Source organism: Caretta caretta, chromosome 3 (assembly GCF_965140235.1).
Source record: "Caretta caretta isolate rCarCar2 chromosome 3, rCarCar1.hap1, whole genome shotgun sequence".
Classification (NCBI taxonomy): domain Eukaryota; kingdom Metazoa; phylum Chordata; order Testudines; family Cheloniidae; genus Caretta; species Caretta caretta.
The window spans coordinates 38,205,537-38,224,058 of record NC_134208.1 but is presented as its reverse complement, the minus strand read 5'-3'; the positions used below and the strand labels follow the sequence as shown (position 1 = coordinate 38,224,058).

The 18,522-nt window shown below is 41.0% G+C and overlaps 1 protein-coding gene across 5 annotated transcripts in view; it reads left to right on the top strand.

Annotated features, from left to right (window-relative positions):
- SNTG2 (syntrophin gamma 2) overlaps positions 1–18,522 on the top strand; it is a 487,892-nt gene that overhangs the window by 273,543 nt on the left and 195,827 nt on the right. For all 5 annotated transcript variants that reach the window (XM_075126433.1, XM_048845382.2, XM_075126432.1 and 2 more), the window contains exons 5-6: positions 14,639–14,682; positions 14,804–14,845. In XM_075126433.1, the coding sequence (XP_074982534.1) occupies positions 14,639–14,682; positions 14,804–14,845 (86 nt within the window). The remainder of the gene's footprint in view (positions 1–14,638; positions 14,683–14,803; positions 14,846–18,522) is intronic.

Genomic DNA, 18,522 nt, shown 5'->3' with positions numbered 1-18,522 from the left:
CTCTGTCCTGTGGAAGAAAGACAAACATGGCACATCCAGTGCAGGTCACAACAGCTAAATGCTCCCCATCCATATTACTTTCCTTCCACAAGCTTCCTCAGGAGTTCTAGTAACTACTCAGAGAAGCCGGCAAAATGTAAGCCTCAGTGGGCTCTCCCCAGGCGAACTCCCAGGCAAACTCCCTCTGTTAGCCTCTCTGCTGTTTGCTGCTCAGCTGGTTCGCAGCTGACTGGCTTTTTATAACAGTCAGGCCCACTCAAGGCTCACCTGGAACTATAGGCTGAGCAAGTGCAGAATGGTGATAGAATGTGCGTTTGGATGTTTAAAAGCGTGCTGGTGCAGTTTACTGACTTGGTTAGACCTCAGCGAAACCAATATTCCCATTGTTATTGCTGCTTGCTGTGTGCTCCACCATATTTGTGAGAATAAGGGGGAGATGTTTATGGTAGGGTGGGAAGTTGAGGCAAATTGCCTGGACACTGGTTACGCACAGCCAGACACCAGAGTGGTCAGAAGAGCACAGCAGGGCGCACTGTGCATCAGAGAAGCTTTGAAAACCAGTTTCATGGCTGACCAGGCTACGGTGTGACAGTTCTGTTTGTTTCTCCTTGATGAAAACCTGCCCCCATGGTTCACTCTACTTCCCTGTAAGTCAACCGCCCTCCCCACCCCACTTCGATCACCACTTGCAGAGGCAATAAAGTCGTTGTTTCAAATTCATGCATTCTTTATTAATTCATCACACAAATAGGGGGATAACTGCCAAGGTAGCCCGGGATGGGTGGTGGAGGAGGGAAGGACAAGGCCACACTGCACTTCAAAACTTATTGAACGCCAGCCTTCTTTTGCTTGGGCAGTCCTCTGGGATGGCGTGGTTGGGTGCCTGGAGGCCCTCCCTTCCCGCGTTCTTGGGTGTCTGGGTGAGGAGGCTATGGAACTTGGGGAGGAGGACAGTTGGTTACACAGGGTCTGCAGTGGCAGTCTATGCCTTTCCTGCACCTCAACCATATGCCGGAACATATCAGTTTGATCCTCCAGTAGCCTCAGCATTGCATCCTGCCTCCTCTCATCATGCTGCCGCCACCTTTCCTCTTGATCCCGCCATCCCTCCTGTTGCTCCCGCCACCTGTTCTCTCGCACGTCCCTCCTGTCCTCGGGTTCATTTTGTGCTTTCCTGTATTCTGCCATTGTCTGCCCCCCCACACACATTCTGCTGGGCTCTTTCAGTTTGGGTGGACTGCATGAGCTCAGAGAACATTTCATCGCGAGTGCGTTTTTTCACCTTCTTATCTGTGTTAGCCTCTGGGATGGAGATGCTAGTGCAGCGTTGAAACATTTGAAGCTGCAGGAGGAAAAAAAACGGAGAGTAAAATTGAAAAAGACAAATTGGCCATTTAAAAGGAGGGACTGATGTTTTCAGGTTAACATGCAGCACAAACCCAACTAACCCCCCCCCCACAGACACACACACACACCCCCAATTCTCTGAGATGATTGCTTCACCCCTCCCCCCACTGTGTGGCTAACAGCGGGGATGATTTCTTTTCAACCACAGGCAAACAGCCCAGCAGGAATGGCCACCTCTGAATGTCCCCTTAATAAAATTCCCCTATTTCAACCAGGTGACCATGAATGATATCACTCTCCTGAGGGTAACACAGAGAGATAAAGAATGGATGTTGCTTGAATGGCAGCAAACACTGGGACCACACGCTGCCATGCTTTCTTATGCAATGATTCCAGACTACGTGCTACTGGCCTGCCATGGTAAAGGGCAGTAAGGCTGCCCTCCCCAGAAACCCTTTGCAAAGGCTTTGGGAGTACCGCCAGGACAACTTCATTGAGATGTCCCTGGAGGATTTCCGCTCTATCCCCAGACACGTTAACAGACTTTTCCAGTAGCTGTACTGGCCACGAACGCATCTCAAGTCTTCAGGCAAATTAATCATTAAACACGCTTGCTTTTAAACCATGTATTATATTTACAAAGGTACACTCACCAGAGGAGTCTTCTCCACCTTCAAGGTCTGGGAGCGTGGGTTGGGAGGGGGCGGTCTCCAGGATGATAAACAGTTCCTGGCTGTCGGGGAGAACTGTTTCTCCACTTGCCTGGTGTGCGCTATCTTCAGTCTCCCCCTCATCATCATCTTCCTCTTCCCCAAAATCCTCATCCCTGTTGCGTGAGACTCCCTTGCAGGAGTCCACATACAGGTGTGGGGTAGCTGTAGGGACACCCCCTAGCATTGCATGCAGCTCATCATAGAAGTGGCATGTCTGGGGCTCTGACCCTGAGCAGGCGTTTGTCTCTTGGGTTTTTTGGTAGGCTTGCCTGAGCTCCTTAAGTTACCACACGGCACTGCTGTGGGTCCCTATGATAGCCTCTGTCCTTCATACCCTTGAAGATTTTTTCAAATATTTTGGCATTTCGTCTTTTGGAATGGAGTTCTGATAGCATGGATTCGTCTCCCCATACAGTGATCAGATCCAGTACCTCCCATTCGGTCCATACTGCAGCTCTTTTGCCATTCTGGAGCTCCATGGACACCTCTGCTGATGAGATCTGCACGGTCACCTGTGCTGATCAGCTTGCCACGCTGACCAAACAAAAATGAAATTCAAAAGTTCCCGGGTCTTTTCCTGTCTACCTGGCCAGTGCATCCGAGTTGAGAGTGCTGTCCAGAGTAGTCACAATGGAGCACTGTGGGATAGTTTCCGGAGGCCAATACCCTCAAATTGCGTCCACCCTAATCCAAATTCGATCCAGTGATGTCGATTTTAGTGCTAATCCCCACATCGGGGAGGAGTACAGAAATCGATTTAAGAGCCCATTAAGTTGACAAAAATGGCTTCATTGTGTGGATATGTGTAGGGTTAAATCAATCTAACACTGCTAAATTCGATCTAAACTCTAAACAATCTAAACATCTGTAATGTAGACCAGGGCATACACCAGGTCTTAATTCACTCCAGAGTTCTTTCTTAACTAAGGGTATTATAGGCATTACTTAGTGTTGTGATGTTGCATTGCTACGCAGGCTGATCACCCACTGGAGTGGAGTAGGTCCTGTTAGAGAGCAGCATGTGGGGCTGTATCTCTTTGTGCTGTTGGAAGCTGAATTTCATATCTCCCCCAAATAATATACTTTTGTGCTAGTCTGGGCTGGATGCAAATAACTTGGCAATCCCAGCCATATGCAGGTAACTGTGTACACACCCTTGAAAACCCAGGTCTGTGCTTGAGGATCCACAGTACATTGTAAACCTGGGCTTACAATTGCTATACCTGGGTCTCTCAGTCATGGTAACACATCCATACTCCAGCTTCTTACTTGGGTCTGCTGCTTGAGCTGCGGCCACACTGAAAAATGACAAAGCTTGGACTGGAATCACATCAGGACTTGGGTTCTGACCTATCCCATAGCAGGGTCCTAGGACCTGGGTCCTGAGTGCTTGCTGACCTCAGTCAGACTGATGTGCATGAATGGAAGGGGGTCTTTTGGCTCAAACTTGAGTCAGAGCCTTGGCTTCATCTGCAGTGTAGACATACCCTAGGTGTTAGGCATTCTGGCCAAATAACTCCTCTTCCTCTTCTCTGTCCCAGCCACCACTGCCTATGTGGGTATCAAGCACACAGGTTAGGCAGGGAGTTTACATTTCATTTTTTGAGCCACTGTCTCTGATGCTGACCATCTTTCTGCTTGTGGGTGCTTCTGAGCACTGCTTCTGTAAAGCGCAAAACATAGCAAGGAAGCTACATACCTGTGTGCCATTTTTATAGATAGGTACAGCATTAGCTATTCCCCAGTCCCGTCTGATATTGTTGATTATTTTAATTACAGTTTACATATTTTTATTAGACTCAGCAATTACTATGTTTTGACAATGAGGGTAATTAATCACTGGAACAACATTAATCTCATAGACAAAAGCAGAAAATGATGCAATGACTGGAAGTTGAAGCTAGACAAATTCAGACTAGAAATAAGGTGCAAATATTTAACAGTGAGGGTGATTAAAGATTGGAACAACTTACACCCAAAGATGTAGTGGATTCTCCATCACTTGAAGTCTTTACATCAGGATTAAACTACAGAAAATCTTTTAGAAAGATATCTAGACAGAAGCGGTGGGCTTGATGCAGAAATTACTGGGTGAGGTTCTGTGGCCTGTATTATGCAGGAGCAGAGACTAGATGATTATAATGTTTTTTCTGCCCTTAAAATCTATGAATTTACAATTAATACTAAATGCTGGTGAATTACAGTGACTTTGGTCATCCGTTTGTTCCAAGCACTTTAGATATTTCAACCTCTGACTGTGGTTAATTTATGTGGCACAGGGATATGTCTCATGTATGAGAATTTTCCCATGTAGAGGGATTTGTACCCTGTGCCATTCAGACTGCCTCAGTCAATTAGGTGTGTCTAATACCAGGCAGAATCTTAGTGAAGGCAGTGAGAGTTTGGAGCTTGGGGGTTGGATCCTCGCTCTTAGACCAGGATTCTAGGGTGGCAGCTACTACAACAAACTTTCTGAGCTACGAGAAAGAAACTAATTAAGTCTGGAAGCAGATGCCTCAGGATGTGTTTGGACAGGAGAATGGTCAGACATGGGACAGCATTTTTGACTGAAGGACAAAATATGGACAGGTGGGGTGGCTTAGAGATGAAGTGCTATGTATCGGTAAAAGATAGCTGATATAATCCTTTGGTAATAGACGTACAACTTCAAAAAGTGCTATTTTTGGTCTTGTACATGTTCTAATTTTTCATTCCTTTTTCAATCAGAGACCTTTTATTCTATTTTAGGATTATATTTCCTATTATATCTCTTCCTTTTTTGTAACTCATTTAATGAACATTTTTCTCCTGTTTCTGATTTCCCTTCAGTTTGTCATCTGTTTCCCAGTTTTCATCCCAAGGTTTTCTTTCCCTTTCTTGCATTCTATTAAGGTAGATAATGGGATCTAATGGAAATCTTTCAAGAGGAAAAATTGAAGATGCCAGACTACCTTCCTTTTATTTCCTTATACAATTTTAAATATTCATAACTTTATTTGATATGGTGTCACATTATTCAGTTCAGTAAGCCTTTGACCTGTGATATTAATCATGTCCATATTGGAGCTAACCCGTGTGTTTTAGAGTATTGCAGTTCTTTGAAGAGACTCATTTTTCCTTTTTTTATGCAAAGTAATGGATTTAGAAACTTAGAGAAATGTGAAGCTTCAGTTCCTCATCTATTTATTAGAAAACCACAGCTGACAATTTCTTTTTACCAATAAAACATTGTAATGGTTTTTAAAGTGTTGTTAGGCTTGGAAAATTTCCTCGGTTTCTATAGAGCGCATATGCAGAAAACGTACAGAGCCTAACCAGCCTATTTCAACATTCCCCCTAGAAAGACTGCATTTTTGTTATTATAACTAAGAGTTACACTGAGTTTTAATGGAGCATTACTTATTCCTGGCAGGTAGAACTGCTTTTTTGGAGCTGTAGACATAAGCACTCATAAGTGTAATTGTTGCTTTTGCTACTTGCTGTATTGGAATGCAGTGGTAAGAAAGACAGACAAATATAAAGGAAGATGAGAAAGGAAGAGTCATTAATAGTGGTGATTCTAGAAGGGAATATGTTTTCCTACTTCAACACGTTAAATGTGCCAATAAAGTTATGAACCAGGACTGGTCTGATTGCTTTTGATGAAAATTAGGTTTTCAACTCCCCCGCGCCCCTCCCAGTGTCTGCTTTCCATGTCTAATTTTGACTTTTGTGTTGAAATATATTTCTGCTGCAACCTGAAATGTTTTGTCTGAAAATGTGAGTTGTAGGGCCTCCTGGGGGTTGTAGTTTGCTTCTCATGTTCCCATCTTCCTCTATGTCTGGGATTCCAAGCTAGTCTACATCTCCTGTTATTCACCACATCCGGCCATTCAATGATACACAAGAGAACAGAATGACACACTAGAACTCCCATTTTCAGCCATTTTTTAAATGTTTTAATAAAAAAAACCAAAGTTTTCTATGGCATTTTGGCAAAAATGAATTTTTTGTCATTGTTGTGGCAAATTTCTGTGTGGGGGAAAAAATACCATTTTTGGACCAGCTCTAGTCTGAATAAAGATTGATAACTTAAAGTTTAGTTACTACATAAATGCTGGTCTCAGAGTAGCAGCCGTGTTAGTCTGTATCCGCAAAAAGAAAAGGAGGACTTGTGGCACCTTTTCTTTTTACATACATGCTATAATGCACCCTTGCTCTGTTTGCAGTCCTTCTATTGGCATGAGTAAATTTATACTCCAGTCCACAGGCCATAATTAAAAATAGATTTTGGCCCTCTCCACAGATGGGTTTGACACCCCTGAACTAAAGGTAGAAAAATAATGTTTCTCTATTGTCCTCAAATGAAAAGGTTGCTGTTTTTCTTTAAAAAAAAACAGTATGTATATATACACATGTTAACAGTAATTTAGGACAGGAAGTGAAGAACACCATCAGCTCTACTTGGAATTCCCAGCGAAATTAAATCAGGAATTTAAGTAATTACTCACATTGGAATTTAGCCAGAACACTGAGAGCTTGCCTACACGGCCCCACAGTTTGGAATACCAGAGTGAGCAGTGAGGGGGTTAATAGCAGTGCACACCAAAGTGCTGCAAGCACCCTCCTGTGGACACCATGGGTGTGAATTAAAAGATTCCTAGTTCACATTAATGTAATCCTCTTCAAACAGGAAACCACTAATGCAGACTCAGAACCTTTTAATTCACAGTATCCGCATGGGGGCGTTACAGTGCAACATTTTGATGAACACTGCTATTCATACCCCCATAGTGTGAACTGTGGGGCAGTATAGACATATCCTGAGACTAACATCTCTGCCTTTATAAAAAAGGGATAAAGGATTTTCAATGACCATAAGTAGTTGGGAGTAAGGAACTTGGCTTTACATCTATTTTCTCTCCAATAACACTGTTCGTCCTAGGAACATAGGATAGATCTACACTGCAGTTAAAAACCTACGGCTGGCTACCCATCAGCTACTCGGGCTTGTGGAGCTCGGGTCACCCTGGGACCCACAAGGTGGGGTGGGGTCCCAGATAGGGTGACTAGATAGCAAGTGTGAAAAATCAACCTTTTTTTGGGGTGGCGGGGAGGTGGGGACGGGGTTATAGTTGCCTATGTAAGACAAATATCAGGATTTCTCGTCACCCTAATCCCAGAGATCAGGCTCCAGCCTGAATATATATACCACGATTAAACAGCCTCTTAGCCCAAGTCTCACAAGCCTCAGTCAGGTGATATGGGTCAGCTGCAGGTATTTCATTGCAGTGTAGACATCCCCATAATGACCCCCTAACATCATGCTAGGGCACTAGTTCAGTATTGAATCATGGGAAGAGTTAAACTTACTGAATCAATAACATCACTGGCTATTCACAGTCTACTTTTAAGGGCTTCCCATCCAAGTACTCAGTAGGGCTGATCCTACGTGGTTTGTGAAATCTGATGCAATTACATGCTGAGGTAGTCTGGCTGAAGACTTACTCTACAGGCTTGCTCTAGGAATTTATATATGGTTTATAAGCTTTATTTCATACTAGTGTAAGGTCAGAGATTATTATTGTGTTGTAGGAATTGCTTTCTCCTTTCCATTTCAACAATACTGTGTGAAATAAGTCTCACAGCATTACAAATTCATACAATTCTCCTCTCAATAAGTTTATCTTAGCACTATAGTAATCTTGGGACAGTAAATAAATAAAAGCTATAAAACTATATTTTGAGCTGTGTCAGTGGTGGGAAAAAGTAGTAAGCAAGAATAGATAAACCATAGTTAGAATAAAATAACCAGGTTTGTTCTAAGAGGTTTCCTCTTGCCAAGAAAAATCATACTTAGGTAATATATTTATTTCTTTTAAAACTGCTTGGTTTATTCCCCAGGTCCTGCTTTCCTAATTATATTTTTTATAAAATAGTAGGTATTATATTATATCTATCACTGTAATTATGCTGGAGTAAATGCCAGAGTATCTCTTTTAACTAGGTCTATCCTACAAATTTTTGCCTGAATAGCTCTATCAATGAGGTGTGATTTTTGACAGACATGGTTGTGCTGATAAAAGCTAGTGTAGGCATATTATTATCTGAAAAACTGAACGTACTTTTGCAGGTATAGCTTATTTCATCTGGGGTGGTGGGCAAGGAGCAGGAATAAGCCATACAAGCAGTTTTGCCTGTCGATGTAAGATGCAATCACACTAGGAGATCAATGCTGGTATAGCTATACTGGCAAAGCCTTTCATGTGTAGACGTGACCTTAGTGTAGATAAATGTTCTTACATTTAAGAATTTTAAAATTATTTCATAAGTTTCTATCAGGTGAATTCCTAATTAAAGCGAACAGAGAACAAATTTTGAAGTTCTGTAATTGGACTAAATTCCATCAAATGTATTAATTTCCCAAAACCAAACATAATTAAGTATAATGTAACAATTTTTTTCATAGCTGGAATTAACCTTGTTTGTGTCATGAATTCCAGGCCCGAAAATAGAGCAGAAACTATTGTTTATATATTCTGCCCTAAGTGTTGCATCTGTTTTCTACAGAAGCTAGTTATGCCTTGATTATTTCCCTGAGCATTTTTTAAAATTGTATGAGTCTTATTTAAAAAGATTTTGTACTTTAATTTTTCTGTTCCTAGTTTGAGTCTATTTCCACATCATCATCCCATTCTAACTCCCTTAAATTATTAATCTCTCCCTTTTTCTTTTAATTACAGTCTTTCACCCATTAGTACACAACAATCACATCTCCTCTTTTTGGCTTCTTCTCCAGATTCTACAGTATATATCCATCTTCTTTAAAACTTTGTCTACAATGCAAGTTTAAACAATGTTACAACCATTTGTAGCTATGTCTCAGACAACCACCCTCTCCCAGAGGAAATTGACAAGAGTCAATGAGCTAAATTTACTAACAGTGTTTCACCATAAAATCAAAAGGAATTATTACATTTTGGGAGAAGAAATTGAAATCAGATATGATGATAGACAGATCCATAACTAAAGTCAATATGCTAGGCAAAAACTGCTCACTTGTGTTTTTTGTTTGTTTTTTCTCATAATAAATATGTTAAAATAACGTTACTTTGCTTGCAAAGAAAAAGACTTGAAAGTTAGGAAATGCCACATGTAGAGGAACTTTACAAAATACAGTTCGTCCTTGTGCAAGATCCAAGGGATGATTGGGTGAGCCTGCCCTGGCTTTCTCCTTTCTCCTCTCTCCTCACAGCCAGCCTCTGGGGGTTGGAAGACTGGCTACTTTGGTTGGTGCCCCAAAAGGGAGGTGGGATTTTGTGAGCACCAGGTATCAGGTCTTGGGCTAGTTGAGAGAAGGGAAATCTGGCTTGGTTTTCTTTCCCATTCTTATACACACGTACACTGCAGCTACAGCTGTGGAAAGGATTACACACTATATTTCTAAGAGTACATGACACATTCAGGATTGGACTTTTAAAAATATATAGAATGCATTTGTTCATGCAGTCACATATTCAGCTCTGGATAATGTGGCCTTATCTAGCTAGGGCAGATTTTTCTTTACCATGATGGAGAGTTGCTCCATATCATGTAGATGGTGTTTTAATTCCTCTTTAGTATATTAAAAAATGTCAGTCATTAAAAAAAAATTTATTCACACTTATTTTACTTAATATTATTCCTTCTGGAAGCTCTAAAATGATGATATGGGAAATGTTTTATGTGCATTTTAGGGGGTGAGTTATCAGCTTTTCATCATACGATGAATAGGAGAAAAGATTTGTATGTAAATAGGAGACAAGAACAAGCCAAGAAAAGCTTGTTGCCAGGAACAGAGATTAAAGACTTGTAGGGGTTGTTTGCTCAGGACAAATGGAGTGAGAATGAACATGATCTGATAATGTTTGGCTTTAATGAACTGTACACTATCAAGGCAGAGTTTTGGCTGAAACAGTGCTACTTTGAATATAATATAAAATAAAAGTGATTAATTGCTCCCCTTTGGATTAAAATAAGCAAACTTCAGCAATTATATTTCTAACCATTCAGGATAAAGATAATGTCCTATTCATAAGTCCCATGGCAATCATACTAAAAAGATCTGTATGTTTCTAAATGTGTTTGCATATTATACCTCCTAAAAATTCAGTTGAGAATGCAGTGGATTTGGATGCTACTATTTCAATGAATGCCCTAACAGTACTTCTATTCTGTTTGCCTATTAGAATTCACTTCCCAAAAATACCACTTAAACATAATAAAATAGGTATATTACAAGAAATGGGGTATCGTGGCAAACCTTTGAAAATATACACACTAACTTATGTGTCAATTCCTGTCTGTGCATGCTAACTCTGTGCATAGAATATGAAGGTAGAAGTCAGGATTTGCATAGGTGTGCTGAAGTTTGTGCTTGTACTATTTAGCATTCACACTGTTGATAATTTGGCCTTCTGCAGTTTATGGCTAGCCCTCTTATACTAACACAAATGCAATATCCACAGTCCTAATGAATGGGAAAAACCAAACAAAACAGAGAGAGAAAAAACAACTGCTAGTTCTTTCAGTCCATCCCTTATCTGATGAAGGCTTGTTTCTCACACTATAATGTTTTGTCTATTTTTAAATTACTGAGTTGAATGGCCTTCTACTACTTGCCTTGGGAGAGAGTTTTTCACAGGCTAATACACTCTTTCCATTTTGTACCACTACTCCGAGTTAAAACACTTTGGACCACCCTGAAGTTTTCCTCCCAATTTAGTATAATCTATTAATGTAATTAGTATACTGTTTATTCCTCTTTCAGATAATTAATGAAGATGTTGAGTAAGAGGGAGTCTAACACTAATCCCTAAGGCAACCACTAAGCATTCCTGTAAAACATGATACAGTGCTGTTTATCATTACTCTGTGCTTATTTTCTTTCAGAAATTGTTCAGTTCAAGTCAGCCTGAAATACTGTTTTTTCAGGTATAACTATGTAAAATAGTATATCCCCATGCTTTAGTGAAGTTCAGGAACATCACTTTCTTCAGAGAATCAGTAAATGTCATCAGGTTTGTCTGGCATGATACTGACTGTTCATTGTTCCATTATCTTCTGAATTGCTAGAGATGCTTCTCTCAACTGGTCCATGTTTTATAAGGGATTAAAGCTACACATAACTGATAATTACTAGGTTCAATCTCTTTCTTATTTTGAAGTTCTAGTAGAATATTTGGCTTTGATTTTCTTTCCCCTGGTTGTCTGTTACTATGAGTAAGGCCACACTGCGATAAATGTCACTAGGAAGTTTGCACAAAAATCAAGCATACAGCATGGCTTTTATGTAGAAACTAAAACATTTACTTATTATTGCTAAGTGCCTTATTTTGATGTTCTCTCAGTGGAACTCACTCAGGTCACCTTTCTGACCACTGCAATTAGGAGGTGCATTTGCAGCACATGTAGGCATACCCAAGCTAGCTTTGATTGCCCGCACTTGCTAAAAATAGCAAAGTAGCTGTGGTGGTATGGGTGGTGGCACAGGCTAGCCACCTGAGTACAATCCCACCTGGGACCATAAGTAGGTACACAGGGGGCTATCCTGTGTCACCACCTATTCCACCACAGCAACACTGCTATTTTTAGTGAGCTAGCATGATTAGAGGTAGTCTGGGTGTACCTACTTATACTGTCCCAACTGCAGCATAGACATATCCTGTGTTTCTGTTGTTTGCATTTCCCTTGCTATAGGCTGACTATATATACACCTCTACCCCGATATAACGTGACCCGATATAACACGAATTCGGATATAACACGGTAAAGCAGTGCTCTGGGGGGCGGGGCTGCATGCTCCGTTGGATCAGCGCGTCAGAGTGTCTGGCTCTGACACGCTGCTCTGAGTGATGTGTTAAGGGTGCCAGGCTGGGGCAGAGGGGTTGGATAAGGGGCAGAGGGTCTTGGGGGGCGGTCAGGAGACAAGGAGAAGGGGGGGTTGGATGGTTTGGAGGTTCTGGGGGCAGGGCAGTCAGGGGACAGGGAGCAGGGGGGTTGGGTATGGTTGGGGTCCTGGGGTGATTAGGGATGGGGGGTCTCTGGAGGGGGCGGTCAGGGGACAAGGAGCAGGGGGGCTTAGATAGGGGGTGGGGTCTTGGGAGGAGTGTTTGGGGCGGGGGGTCTCTGGAGGGAGTAGTCAGGGGACAAGGAGCGGGACGGGGTTGATGTGTCGGGGGTTCTGAGGGGTCAGTCAGGGGGCGGGAAGTGATTATTAATAACGGAAATGCTCGAGGCCAAAGCAAGTTCGATATAACGCGGTTTCATCTATAACATGGTAAGATTTTTTGGCTCCTGAGGACTGCATTATATCGGGGTAGAGGTGTCTATACACATACACACCAGAGATTGCAAGCATGATTATTCTTTTTTAAATACAAGATAGGTTAGAATCCCCAAAAAACATTTACTTTACATTAATAGTATATACAAGCTGTCATTTGAAATAGATTAATGCAAGAAATAATTAAATGTTGCTAACAAATACTAATAATAAATATTATTTGTAATTATTAATAATACTAATAAATACTAACAAATATCAAGTAAAGTTAGATTAATAAAGTAAAGGTATTTATTTTATCCAACCAAAGTGATGGCACTAAATTCAACCCTGATGTCTTCAGAAACAAAACTATTTTGAATGAAAGCATCATTGTTCATATTGTCAAATCCAATATGGCAGAAGCTGAGAAAGTACTGTTGTTAGGATATAGATATTCACACCTGTCTGTAAAGGCCTATACTCTAAGAATTTAAGTGTATTCTTATCACTTGGCTGGTTATAGAGGTATAAAAGAAAGAATCAAAATCACCATCTGCCGGTGTAAGGGCCTTCTCTTACTGTGACAGTCTGAGGTCCTGTGCTTAGGCTAAGGCCCTTGGCTAAGCAGCAGAGGCAGCCATAAGCTGGGAAGTGAACAGTCACATCCTCACATTCCAAACTAGTCACATTGAAATCAGGTGCTATTGGGCTGTTAGGAATACAATCCTGTCCTGATAATACCTATTGCATCCAGAGAAAGGGAAGTGCCTAGAAAATGTAAAAGGAAACTTACTTCGATAGCATCCTGTCTGGCAAGAACTCACTTATCAATAGCTGGGATGTGAAATCCTCATTTCTTTGTTGTTCTATCACTGTAGTCCCCATTTACCTATTGTTTGTCTGTATAATCTCTGTCTGGTTCTGTGATTGTTTCTGTCTGCTGTATAATTAATTTTGCTGGATGTAAACTAATTAAGGTGTGGGATATAATTGGTTAAATAATCATGTTACAATATGTTAGGATTGGTTAGTTAAATTTCAGTAAAATGATTGGTTAAGCTAAGAAGAGCTCAAGTTTTACTTTATAGTCTGCAGTCAATCAGGAAGTTTGTGTGTGTGTGTGGTGGGGGAAATGGGAACAGGGAATGGGGCTGGGGAAATTGGAATCATGTTTAGCTAAGGGCAGGAATGGGAACAGGGCCACAGGTAAGGATCTGTGGTGTCAGAGCTAGGAAGAGGGACACTCAGGAAGAAAACTGGAATCATGCTTGCTGGAAGTTCACCCCAATAAGCATGGAATTGTTTGCACCTTTGGACTTTCGGTATTGTTGCTCTCTGTTCATGCGAGAAGGACCAAGGAAGTATGTGGGTGAAGGAATAAGCCCCCTAACAACTGTGTGGTCACAGTCTTCCTTCCCTCCAGTTCACTTTCCCAAAATATTGAGTGTTATATTTTTTAAAATCTTGCAAGTCTCAGGTGCAGATTCTGAAATCACTTACATGTGTGCTTAAATTTCAGCACATGAGTAGTCTCAAAAGAGTTACATAAAAAAAAGAGACTACCTGGGTGCTTAAGGTTAACCACATCAGTGTTTGCAGGATCAGAGTGTGAACAGCCGACCCTCTTCTATGAGATGATAAACTCCCTGAATGCACATTGAATACTCATGTCCTCAGAAGTCGGAGAAATTCACACCCCAAAAGTGACCGTTCACATTTGAAGTAGATTTGTTGTGTGTGCCCTTCCAAGGTGTCATTCCTGTTGATTTCATGATGTAGAAAATATGCAAATTACTGGTTGATATAATATGTTGTGTTATTCTCCTGAACAGAGCAAATTCAAACTTAATCTTTAATAGTTTTATTAAATTCTAGGCACAGCTTCTTTAATTATACCAGTTCCTGTAAATTTGTTCCAGGCCAAAAAAAAAAAAAAAGATGCTAAGTAGCTTCTAGAATTTCTATTTTACTGTCTGAGCAAGACTAATGAAAAATGTGAATCACACTTTCCAGATAATTTAATGAAATCATTCATTAGTGAGAAATGACATTTGTGTTCCATATTAAATAAGTCCTTTGTGCATGGAAAGTATCTCTCTTAATTTGCTTAAAATTGGTACCAATCTATTAGGTTTACTGGATGATTCCTGATCGTTATGCCATTGGCATTTTCACAAGAAAATTAGTTTAAAATGTTACACTGTTCCAAACAGTGTGCTTAAACAAGTGCTGAAGCAATATATGTCATTATTTAAGTCTTTCACTTAACATACTGCTTTTGTAACCCCAACAGCTGACCAAACAGGAATGTTATTTATAGGAGATGCACTAATACAGGTCAGTAAATTGTACATTTATTCCATACACATACTTGTTTTAAGCAAGTTTTAATGTTTATTTTTATTATGTTATTTATATGTTACAAATCACTTTCTTTCTATGGTATATTCATTTTTAGGTTAATGGCATAAATGTAGAAAGTGCTACCCATGAAGAAGTGGTAAGTTTTATGTAACTTTCATACTTTAATACCAGATGAAATATTTGAGGTGCATATAAAAATAATGAAAATTATGGCATGTTGTATTCAGTATGGCCCTGCGCTTGTATTTCCTTAAATGGGAACTTTGCCATTGACTTCAGTCACATCTGGATCTCACACTATATCACTACAAAATAGATACTGCACAAAAAACTGCTTAAATCCATAGGAAAGAGATGCTGCAACACAGTTCAGATACCTGACATTATCTTTCTAATACAGGAAAAGTTTCTTTCATATAAACCATTCATAAGGCTACTACTCACGCTTGAAAATGGCTCATAATACATTAAGACATCTGTCAAGGTTCCTTACCCACTCTGAACTCTAGGGTACAGATGTAGGGACCTGCATGAAAGACCCCCTAAGCTTATTCTTACCAGTTTAGGTTAAAAACTTCCCCAAAGTACAAACTTTGCCTTGTCCTTGAACCGTATGCTGCCACCACCAAGCGTGGTAAACAAAGAACAAGGAAAGAGCTCACTTGGAGACGTCTTCCCCCAAAATATCCCCCCAAGCCCTACACGCCCTTTCCTGGGGAAGGCTTGATAAGAATCCTCAGCAATTTGTACAGGTGAACACAGACCCAAACCCTTGGATATTAAGAACAATGAAAAAGCAATCAGGTTCTTAAAAGAAGAATTTTAATGAAAGAAAAGGTAAAAGAATCCCCCCTGTAAAATCAGGATGGTAAATACCTTACAGGGTAATCAGATTCAAAACATAGAGAATCCCTCTAGGCAAAACCTTAAGTTACAAAAAGACACAAAAACAGGAATATACATTCCATCCAGCACACCTTATTTTACCAGCCATTAAATGAAAGGAAATCTAACGCATTTCTAGCTAGATTACTTACTAACTTAACAGGAGTTGTAAGGCTGCATTCCTGATCTGTGCCCAACAAAAGCATCACACAGACAGACAAACCCTTTGTTCCCCCCCCTCCAGATTTGAAAGTATCTTGTCCCCTCATTGGTCATTTTGGGTCAGGTGCCAGCGAGGTTATCTGAGGGCATGTCTACACTACCCGCCAGATCGATCTATCGGGGATCGATTTATCGCATCTAGTGTAGACGCGATAAATCGATCCCCGATCGCTCTGCCGTCGACTCTGGAACGCCACCATGGCGAGAGGCAGAAGTGGAGTCGACGGGGGAGTGGCGGCCATCGATCCCGCACCGCGAGGACGTGAAGTAAGTGATTCTAAGTCGATCTAAGATGTGTCGACTTCAGATACGCTATTCTCAAAGCTAAAGTTGCATATCTTAGATCAATTTCTCCCCTTCCCCCAGAGCTTCTTAACCCTTTACAGGTGAAAGGGTTTTGCGTCTGGCCAAGAGGGATTTTATAGCACTGTATACAGAAAGGTGGTTACCCTTCCCTTTATATTTATGACAACATCCATGTGCCTACACAAGAATAAACAGTTTTATTCTTTAAGGCCTACTGCTGAAAATATGAAGGCTATGCATTGTCAGTTGGTCTATGGTACAGTTGTAAACATCAAAAAGATAATTTCCACATGCATTCACAATCTAGTATGAATACATTGAAAACAATTTGCTATTCCCATATTTGATGGGATACACCGTTCATCACTGGGCTGGTGCCACCTTCTGGTACTCTGGGGATTAGCCTGAGGCCAATGCCAATCCCTCCATCTCTGTTGTCCCCCTGAAGCCCCTTTTGCAGCCTCAGGAACCACAGCGTCTATCTGTGTTTCCCCCTTCTGAGTGGATTTAGCTCCTCAATAGTCCCAGGCAGTTTTCTTGCTCATGGCTTCAGTGCCATTCACCCAGTGGCTGGTCGGGGAACCCAGGCCTGATTACTTCTCCAGGTTCCAGCCCAGGGACCTTCAGCTCAGCAGTCTGGGCCTTCTCTCTCTCTCTCTGGCCTCACTGCTCTCTCCCTGGGTTGCTTCCTACTAATGGTTCCCCTTTTCTTCCTGGGCCTACCAGTTCCCAGAGTCTCCTCACTTTTCCCAAGGAGCGACTGCAGCTTGCAGTCCCTACTCACTCCTCCCTTCCTCATGGGAGTGTCCACTTTTTTCCAGTAGCCCCTTCTGCTTTCAACTCCTGAGCTTTATAGGAACCATCTATTCCTATCCAGCTGAGCCTCCTTAATTAGTTGCCTAATTGGTTAATTGGCTCATCTGGCCTGCATTAAATCCTGCAGGGTGAGTGTGGGGCAGATACCCATTACATCATATGTAAGAAAAAGGTAGAAAATCTACCTACCATATTAGAGCCCTTCCAGCATTGAGAATATATTGAAATGCCCATCTGATAGGTCTTGCAAAGCTCCCATTGATTTCAGTAGTGCAGAATCAGGCGCTGAAGTTGGTTCTATAAGCAATCGGATTCCTAGCTTTAGGTGCTCACATTTGAAAATTGGGTTCTCCTGTGGGAAAAGGGCTTGATCCTTCATGGTGCTGATCACTCTCCATTTCCACTGACTTCAGCAGGAGTGGAGTGGACTCAAGACTTTGTAGTAGTGCTCAGCACCTTGAAGGATTGAGCCCTGTAAGGACTGAGGAGTAGAGAATACATTCAAGCAAGTAGATTTTGCTGTTTGCAGAATCAAGTAACTTTTCTGCTTAATTCCAAAGAAGCATTATCTTGTTGAAAACATGGGGATATCTCAGCGGCAAATACTAATGTACAGAGTGAACAGTATCATGTGAAGCTGTGACTTGATGATAAGACATTACATGACCTTTTGTAACTTGGAGGCTCTCTGAGGCAGGAACCATTTATGTTGTTGTATGTGTACAGTGCCTAGCACAATCTGTCATGAGGACCTCCAGATATTATCGGAATACAAATAAAAACAACATGTCAATAAACATGATGTGTAATTAATAAGGATTATTCAGTCTTTCCATAAATGCCTTAGCTTGACTTTTGGATGTAAAGAATACAATATTTGTAGTGGAGGGAATGGGAGGAATAGAGAAAGCATAGTTAATATACAGTAATTTAGAATTTCAGTTCCAGATATAAATCATATATCAGATGTGCAGAAAGATCATTTGTTTGTTGCCAAATAAAGTATGTAAGGGTTAGTCCAAGGGGGAGAGGATTGTTCCATTTTAGTCCAGCAAGTTTCCTAAGTAAAAGTCAAAGATAGTTTTGAACTGGGAATGTAGAAAATTTGGGGGGGGGGGGGAGGGATAGCTCAGTGGTTTGAGCATTGGCCTGCTAAACCCAGGGTTGTGAGTTCAATCCTTGAGGGGGCCGTTTAGGGATCTGGGGCAAACACTGGGGACTGGTCCTGCTTTGAGCAGGGGGTTGGACTAGATGACCTCCTGAGGTCCCTTCCAACTCTGATATTCTATGATTCTATGAAAATTAAAAAAAAAGTCTGAGACATACTTGCTTTTCCTTTGTTTTGCTGATGCGAGCTAATTTTTCGGATGCCCTAATTCCAATGATTTTTGTATCGTTTTTTATGAGCCTTAAAGTGAATGGAACTATGATAGAAGACAGAACAATGTACTACCTCTAGTTAGAACATTTATTTTGATAACATTCATCTGGGGTATTCAAAAAAAGGACCGTCTTCCAGTGACTTAAATTCAGGGGAGAAATATGATTTCTCATAAGTAGATCAGAAAGATTACCTGATATTAT